At 28.6% G+C, this 9738-nt stretch overlaps 1 protein-coding gene across 1 annotated transcript; it reads right to left on the reverse strand.

The window, feature by feature from the left end:
* Positions 1-436: 436 nt before the first annotated feature.
* LOC107170727 (acyl-protein thioesterase 1-like) lies at positions 437-8690 on the reverse strand. Its single transcript, XM_089227339.1, has 6 exons — positions 8361-8690; positions 8179-8210; positions 3601-3666; positions 2597-2894; positions 1694-1861; positions 437-717 (listed from the first exon to the last, which is right to left on the reverse strand). Exons 1-6 carry the CDS (start codon positions 8409-8411, stop codon positions 673-675), a joined length of 660 nt encoding a protein of 219 aa, XP_089083465.1. The 5' UTR covers positions 8412-8690; the 3' UTR covers positions 437-672.
* Between the last annotated feature and the right edge of the window lie 1048 nt (positions 8691-9738).

The following is a 9738-nucleotide window of genomic DNA, read 5'->3' on the forward strand; positions in this document are numbered from 1 at the left end:
ATACCGTGATAAAAATCGCGTCCATCGAAAACGAAAAAATTGATTTTTTTTTAATGCGTTTCTAACGTTGATTTCTTCTCCTAAAATGTGTTATTGATTTATAACTTTTTATAATCAGTGTAATAATGTTAAATGCAATTAGGCCAGCCAGCGAAATGAATAATAATTAGTGTATTATTTTAGGAATAGAATGTAAATTGCACAATATTTTAGAATTATAATGATGTATGCTATTATATAATACGTTATTTAAAACATCTACTAAATATTTTTTTTTTTGTTAATTCCTTGTCACGTTACCAATGGAATATAATACAATATTATATTATATTTTTTATTTAAATCTATGGTAACAATCATTATTATTTTGTAAATTGTATTTTTATTAATAAATTTCCGAATACCTAGGTGTGATGAAAAACGAAAAAGACAAATGTTATATTTTACATTTATACTCATATTTCGACACTAAAACACGTTAAATATAATTTAACAATTATGATAACAAAACAACACAAAACATATAATATACGAACACAAAAATCGTACTCTTAAACATGTACAATGCAAAATGTACAACTAATAATAATTATGTATGTGCATATACGCAGACTTTTTGAACTATAAATTCATTCTACATCAATTTTCCTGTTTAACTATATATTCATTCCGTCACGGGAATATTTTGTTGATGAAATTTTTGACGTCTTGTAGTTCCTAGTGCATAAAAAAAAAAAAAAAAATATGATAGAAATGCAGTTGTGTGTCTTGCACATGATTTTACAACTGGTATAAAACAGTAAATGCGTTACGCAAATGTGGTTATAGGTCAGTAAGATTATCCAGCGCCCAAATAAATGCGTCTTATTAATTATCATTAATATTATTTCGAGTATTATAATATTATATTATTCTATAATGTACGCCTAATTTGACGTGAAGGATGTTACATAAATGCGAAACGCATAATAATCATTGGTATTTTCAGCTCAAATTTGCACTATGCGATTCGAGCTCTCATTAGTCACCACTCACCATCTTGTGTTACGGAAATTTATTAGGCATATTAATAATTATGCCATAAAGGAGAAAGGACAAATAATATAATGCAAAAAAATAAACAAATTTATCGATGTCGTGTAAGTAACCAAATAATAGATAGAATATATACAAAACAAGCGGTGATGCAGTGAATTTTTTTCGAATTAACACGAATATCGTGGTATAACCTGCTACCGCCTTGAATTTAAGTGAAAATTAAATCTTTGGTAATTTCTCAATATGTATCAGAGAAATGTTTCACTCAGTAATCAAAATCTAAAGGCTGTATAACGTATTATTAAAAAAACTAAAAAGAAATTGATAAAAAATAAAAAAAAATTTTCTCAGGATGTCCACTTACGTACGCAATTTTTTAAATTAATATTGCGAACTTTTCAATATTATGTACCAATTAAGTCATTAGTAGGATTAGTAGGGATGTTTTTATATTCAACAGGTACGATGAATTTAGGCGTACATTCTAAATAATATTTACAGCTAAATCACCGATAACATTGGTTAAATGTAATATCTCATTTACGAGGTTCATATCGACGAAACGAAATTAATATATTATTTTCTTTCCAAAACGAAAGAGTTAACAACAACAATAACTGTAATGCATAATAATTTATACGAGAATTTTTCGTACCTGATCGTTAACGGCGTGCATCAAACCCTCGTACGACTTAAACTCGTACTTGTTGGGGTTCATCTCTTTGAGTACGTCCGACAAAATTAAGCCCCATTTGTAGTAAATGACCGGATCTTCGGTTCCGTGACACTGTAACATTGGTATGTTGGTGTTGTTGACGGCCGCCTGATTTGAAAACAGAATAAAAAAAATTGTTAAGTAACCGCGGTGACAGTTGCTGCCTATTGCAGTTTTGGTAGGAGATCAACGGACTTGAATCGGTTATACGCGCTCCAATTTAATAATGCGGTGTCGTATTTTTTCAACTCCCAGCCACAACTTACAAACGAGAACGAAGGACTAGTGTGGAGAATGCAAAATAATACTGAATTTATCTTCTCTTTCATAAACGACTCAATCGATGCCCCTAATCTTCTGTCTTATATTTCTTTTTGTGTCCCTATTTCTTGCTTATGCAACACACTCATTGTTCTACGTCCCTTTTCATCGTTCAAACTAGAACCACACTATACACAGAATGCTACATTTTTGTAATTCACTTTAACTTTGATAATTCATTTAATGTACCAAAAACATTTATCCTTTATTTCAGCTTTATTTTCCACATTCGCTCTTTAATTTATATATAAAATTATATTTTGTTTTTCTTCTTTTTAATGTCTTTTCTTTTCACTGTTACTGTTATTATTATTAATGTGTTTCGTTATACTGCTGCTTACACACATCGTTATAATTATTACATCATGTTCTTTCCATGAACAGAGTATTAAAATAAATAGTAAAAATTGATTTCATTTTGAATTTTAATGTTTTTGAATGGGCAGTTGTAGCGTATTTTATTTTTCATTTAATTCAAGTATCCCCCCTTTTATAAAGATCAAATCGTTTAAGTATACTCACTTCGGGCAGGGTATGCCGGATCACTGGCCAGCTGGACATTGCCAAGACGGCGGCGAGCCGTTTGTGGTAGGTCAGAGCGGCATACATTGCCAGGGCGCCACCTTGAGAAAAACCGGCCAACATGGTCTTGGTGGATGACACTTTCGACGTAGCGATCTCCTCGTCAATGATGTCGTGTAAATTGTCCACGGCCCGCATAATGCTCGTCTCATCTTCCAACTTGTTTTCGTCCAGCGACGCCAGATCAAACCACGCAGCCGTCGGGAAACCCTTGTTCAATGTGAGTGGAATTTTCTTCCTGTGGTTCAAAGAAATATATAAGTACTTATCTAAGTGACGCATGAGAGCTTTCATTCGTTAGTCAAAGAAAACGATTAATATGACTTTGCAGTGACCTTTAGAACTAACTTTAACGTTAATATTTTCAAAATAGTATTCACATTGTATAAGAAAAAAATTTTGAATTTCAGTAGAAGTTTGTTATGATATTCGTTACACATGAGTATCGAAAAAAAAAACTATTTAAAAAAAAAGATAGAGTTATTTGATTGGTACTTAGTAAATAAACGATGGTGCCTATAGTCATCAGTTTGGTCACACTTTTTGGACATCGACTGATACGATATTTTGTGCTCGTGTGAACTTGCACTTGCATAATATCATTGTTTTTAATTTTTGTGGTATATATACTCATAAATGTTCGTTAATAAATCCTATTACTTGCGTTCTGTTATAAAATTTGAATTTTTAGTTTAAGTCACTTGAAAAAAAATATGCTTGTTAAACTAAATTTTTCAATAACAACGATAATTTAGAATCTATTTTGGTTTTTATTTTTTTCATCATTTTACTTAGGTATTTAATTTGTTTTACTTATAACGATATGTTTAGTTTGGTAATTTGATCCAAGTGTTTAAGCTTTGAGACTGAACAAGAGAAACTTTTTATCCTAAGTTTGTTCTAATAGTTTTCTACCGAAACAGAAATGAGGACTTCATACTTACGCATTAAGGCAAATAACTTTGATGTTGGGCTTGACCATTTTGGAGAGCAGTAACTTCCAGTTTTCCCTGTAAACAAAATACTTAGTTATGCAAAATATATTATAATATTTTATAATATACCAATGTATTATTGTTATACATATTGATAAAATATTTAAAGTTATGTAGGTATTGCATTATTTGTTATTATTATGACGATACAAGACCATACTAACACCTACAAAAATTCAACCAGGTGGCTTATGGCAAGTAGATAATAATAATATAAATTATTATTATTATAAAAAATATGAATAATTATATCACTATCAATATTTTATAATACAGTTAGTGGAAGTATTATTTTACATTATCTAATAAAATATTATATTTTTTTTCCGTGCTTATAATATTAATGTTGGTATATTCAAGAACGCGACTCAAAGTGTAACGACTCATTAACCTCTCGGTCTCGAAGTCTAGAATTACATATTATTATGAATAGGTATCACGTTAAAACATAATTATAATGATGTGATATTGTAAAAAAAAAATAATAAAAAAACGTTTTGTAATAATCGGACACGGAATAATTATGTTTGCATCCGATCATCGCACACACAGTTCACGAAACTATATGAAACAATCTTCCATCTCGGTCAATCGTTCGGCCACACAGATTTGCATAAAAACAACGCAACACCGTATAACAATAATATTATGGTAGAAACTGATGGAATGTATTGTGCTGATCTCAAGTTAAAATTGGTGATCGATCATTTTCAAAACGCTAGTTATTAATAATATAGGAATCTGATAACGCGCAGACACGCACACAACGCGTCCATAGTTTTTAATTGAATTCACATCATTATAATATTATAGATTAAACTTATTTTCGATTGTACCTGGGTGAATTATTATTGTAATCTTATAGTGCGCTGTGCAATTTGCTCGTGTTTAAACATGTGCAGATGTTTTGATACATTTTTCCGATATGGAAATCGACGTTTATCAGCGTTTGATTAAAAAAAAAAAAATTTGATTTGATTATTTTACAAGCAACGTCCTCACCAATTGTAAAAAGAAAATATAACATTCAAAAAACGACTTCAAAGTACTTTTAAGATAAATATAATGTAATATACCTAAGTACCATAAAACAAAGAAAATATAACCACGAATAATAAGAAAAATAATACCTATAACCATTATTTTTACATAGGTATTACATTATAATATATAATAATCACATTTTAGATTTATATTGATACTTAAAACAGTATATATACTAAATAATATGCTATTCAAAATATTATTTAAAACAAATATATGAATAGGTACATTTGTTATGTGTTCACTTTTAGTTTTTTCTCTTATAATTTCTTTTATGATTCGCAAAAAGCATTAAATAAATCAGATTTTATTTAAATATTAAAATCAACAAATAGTACCTCAAACTGGGAATAGAAAATATTAAATGTTAAATATTCAGTATATAATATGCGTAATATGAAATTTACAATACTCGGAAAATAATATACTCTGCTATATTTATCTGCTTTTTATAATAATTATAGAAAATAATAGCTAGGTATAGAATTCGAACAGTGATAAAGAACGTTACCTCTACTTATATTAAGTCTCGCACACGTGCTCTTGCAGGAAACAAATAAAGAGCTTTTGAACTTATTCAACCACCACCCACCGCGTAGAAAAACAAATATTTCTTACGTCTAATGTATTTCTAATTTTTAATAATTCAATATTACCAATTACTTATAAATAATATCACTATTATATTATTATATCATGATATCATAACCAAAGCATTAGATTTTTTTTGTCAAGTTTTAACTATTGTTTCACCGTACAACTGCAGATTATTGTTATATAATCAGGATATTATACATGTACGTGAAGAGTTCGAAGACGATTCCGATTGGTGTGAAACTGTTTACAACCAGTCAGAAAAAAAAATAATAATAATTCGATGTCCAACGAAAATATAATATGATACGTAGCAATTCCTGCAGCTGAAACGAGACGCGCAGTTCATTGTTAAGCAGCAAATTGTATTAATGCCAGAGTCCGGGTGACATTTTACCATTAATATAGTATAATTATTCAAATACTTATGAAAAATGGTATTCGAATACTTCATAAACCGATGGTACACTTTTCTTCGAGAAAATTTCAAATTGTCAATAACGTATATAATTTAATAATTCTAAATATTATTAAATAATTTAAGTTTTTAATAATTGATTTTAGATTTAAAAATGTGAATATTATTTTTGAAATATAATTAATTTATAAAAACAAATTTCACAGTAGGTAATACGATTTTTTTTCTTGCCCATCAGACTTTTAATATAATAGCTCAACTATTATATTATGTTTCTATTTATTTGAGGAACATAAGACTAAGCGCATAGTATAAGTGCACGCTGCACGAATACATATTATGTGTATTTAACGTATGTAATTGTAGGGTGGCATTTTATAATTTGTTAATTTGATATAATCCGCAAAATCACAATTAGCTGGTTAAAGTAACTAATAGGTAAGTAATAAGTCACAAATATATGATGATTAAAAGAATGATTGTGTAGATATACAGGATGTCCCGCGAGGATTTACCATTGCGATATCTTACGAAATAATGGAGATATCAAAATTCTGTTTTTATAATAAGATGCATAGGGATATGAACTACAATTATTTAATTTTTAAATTTATTTTAATGTTTTCGTAAAAAATTTAAGAAATATATTATTTTTATTTAATTATTTCCAAAAAAATTAAAGATAGCCATTTTGTTGAGTTTATTTTTCTGAAAATATTGACGTTTCAAAATTGTAATTTCACTAATTTCCTGATTTTTAATATTTTTTTTAGTTTCGAGAAAAATTGCGAATTATTTAACACCGTAATGTTATCAAACATGTGACCCGCCGCGCCGCGCGCATTCCCATACGGCTGGCCTAATATTTTCCGTGTTCCTAGTTATAAATGTATAATCGTATTTTATTTCTTCAAAACTAGAAAAAATATTAAAAATCAGGAAATTAATAAAAATAAAATTTTAAAAACGTCAATATTCTTAGAAAAATAAACTCAACAAAATGGCTATCTTTCATTTTTTTTGAAATAATTAAATAAAAAAATATATTTTTTAACTTTTTTACCAAAACATTAAATAATTGTAGTTCTTATCCCTGTGAGTCTTATTACAAAACCAGAATTTCGATTTCGGGAGATATCGCAATGGGTAAATCCTCACGGGACACCCTATATATTAGGTTAATCGATTTTTTTTTAAATAGCTCAAGTAAATACAAATTGTCCCAGAAGCGTTAGGTACTATACATAAACACTAAGAGTCTTAATTATAGAATTAATTTTTGAACACTAGCGTTGAGTTACACGGACACTTTTTTTTTAAAGTGATTGGATATACTAAATTCAATTGAAGTGCTTACCTATATTTGTGTATACAGCTTTCAATTATTATAATTTATGAAAAAAGAACAGTATAAGTATTCATTGCATGAACATTTCATTTTTAAACAGGTGAATGAATTGTTGTCAAAATGATGAAATTATTATTATGTGAACAATTCGAAACAGAATACATCATATCATATAATAATATTGTCATAATTTGTTCTAGAAATATATTAAATTTAAAATGTACACATTTAGTAAAAATTCAATTTAAAAATTATAAAATAAGTTATTGATTTTTAATCTCGCATGTTATTTCGATAAAATAATGTATGTAGGCTACGAGTCTATGACGATTGTTTTTCACGTTTTTAATTTGGATTGAATTTAATAATATTAGGTACCAAATGAAAAATAAAAATTGGTAAAAATTTGGTATCATAAATAAAAAAAAATTAAAAAAAAAATGCTTTACCTTAAATAAATTTCTCGAAATTTCAATAAATCATTATTATTTTATAAAATTCGAAAAAAGCAACATGAGTAAAACATTCTTGGATCCAATTAAAATAAATAAAAAATGAATTGTACATTTTTAAAATAATTTTCACACGAGAATTAATATTCTCTCTTGCAATCACAATATTTAAATATGTATGGAGTTGAAGCGCTTGTGTGTGAGTTAAATAAAACTATATAATACATATTATAATTACTGCGATTTATTTAATTCCAAACGAACTCCGGTAAGCGTTGTATACGCACATTTACCGGTTTGTAACATATTATAATGTATAAACCTCTTTAGACAATATTAATGAACATTTTACGGTAACTAAACAAACAAGTTTAAAAACTTTAAAAAAAAAAAATCATAATAAATAGGTGTATAATGTTATAATATTATAAATCATTATGTACTAATAATAGAAACGCGAAGAAAAAAATTGTTTGAATGTGTTACCTACCTACAGAAACTCGTTGATAAAATGTTGACAGATGAAAACTCGTTGCGCATATCAATAATAATTATACACAGGTACATATAAGGAAGTGCCATTAAGTGTGCTTAAAAATTATTCGTTGTTGTTTTATTTTTTGAGATTGTTAAAAAAATTGTTGTATACAGGTATTGGTGTTTTTACTTACCCATTTTCACCGAGTCCGTGCAAGAATATGATCTGAAATCATAAAATTGAATCAAAAACTATTATAAGTGTTAAAATATTTTGCCAATTTTGTCGACAGCATTATTATAATATTGAAAAACGCCGTAATATAATAAATTATTGATATTATTATTATTATTATTATATGTATATTTTACTCACGGTGCCAGTGTGTTTTTTAGTAGGTGATACGATGAAGGCGTCTTCCGACATTTTCTTCTTTTACCACGGTTTTCGTTACTTTAAAATAATATAATTTTATATTATATCGACCACGGATGGCGTTTTATGTTAATATTGAATGCAAGATGTACGCAGTCAAAACGGATTGTTGTCGAGGGAGCGTTGCTTCAAGAGGGTGTGGGTGGATGAAAACCACGATCTCGACGACAATGCGTGTCCAGCTGTTGCAGGATTATGGACGAGTCCCAGTGTGATGCTGCACCGCGTGTTTCGTGTTCTTAAAATGACTGGCTTCCCGGTCCGGTGTTCAGTGGCTGTTATTTATGCTGAGTCCCTAATCTTGGTTTCAACGATTTGCGGTTACACACAGAAGGTAATAATTGTTACCACTACCATTTTTCTTATCTTTGTGTTATTCACTCGTGTTTATAATTAATAGGTTGTGGATCAATAAAAATAAAAATGTAATAATATTAATAAACCACGCACAAGAAATCTAAGATCGAGCGCTTCGCATACACACAAACACACGTGCACACACGCACACAAACTCAAGTGTACGTCATATATACACGGTGATTCTAAACATCTAAACGTAATTCACGTAAACAATCAATTTCAGGAAATGGGTTTAACGTATTTTCAAAAATATTTTTACACTGGTAAAATATGATTTATGTGTTCAAGAACGTTATTTTTAAAATTATGTAGAATCAATGGAACAAAATCGATGTTCACCTTTAAGATTAAAAGAATCACACTGTACCTAGCATGTGCTCGAACGCGCGCTCACGTTTGTGAGTTGTCCACAGTCCACCTATACACAGTCCACCACCTATTGTAAACCGTCTAAGCGCGTATTGTGTTGGGACGCATTCGGAGCGACGGCGTGAGATTGTAAAATAATATATTATAAACATATTTATCGATCATCAATGTATCATTATAATTCGTAACTACTTAAATATATTATAATAGGTGTATTAATTATATGCGTGCGAGTCGCTTACGGTACGCGTTTTAGTTTTCCACGTTTGTGAGGTGTGAAATCCTCAAATCCAATTAAGAAAGAAAATATATAATCTTTTAAGCATGAATTAAAACTCTGTAATCTTTTATACGGTATCTATAAGTATTCAGTAATTTATAAAAATTATAAAATACAAATAATCGATTATTTAATAATTTGATATATTTACATAATATAACCGTGTGCATAGTATCAGGGCAGTTTTCTATTATATTATGAAAAATATTTTAAGTATTTTACTGCTGTAGTTGGTTTAAAAATGCTATTCCTTTTTTGAATAGCTATTGTATCAAATCTCAAGGATACATTTTTGAATACTCGAATCAG

This window comes from Diuraphis noxia, unplaced genomic scaffold (assembly GCF_037042655.1).
Source record: "Diuraphis noxia isolate RWA-SAM2 unplaced genomic scaffold, SU_Dnox_SAM2 contig0004, whole genome shotgun sequence".
Lineage (NCBI taxonomy): Eukaryota > Metazoa > Arthropoda > Insecta > Hemiptera > Aphididae > Diuraphis > Diuraphis noxia.

What these genes read in the sequence shown, in the direction of transcription:
- LOC107170727 (XM_089227339.1), bottom strand. Translation starts at nt 8,411, where the DNA reads ATGTCGGAAGACGCCTTCATCGTATCACCTACTAAAAAACACACTGGC. An exon ending in CACGGACTCGGTGAAAATGG is followed by an intron (nt 3,667 to 8,178) that starts GTAAGTAAAAAC and finishes TTTTGTTTACAG; the next exon opens with GGAAAACTGGAAGTTACTGC. An exon ending in TGCACGCCGTTAACGATCAG is followed by an intron (nt 718 to 1,693) that starts GTACGAAAAATT and finishes TTTATGCACTAG; the next exon opens with GAACTACAAGACGTCAAAAA.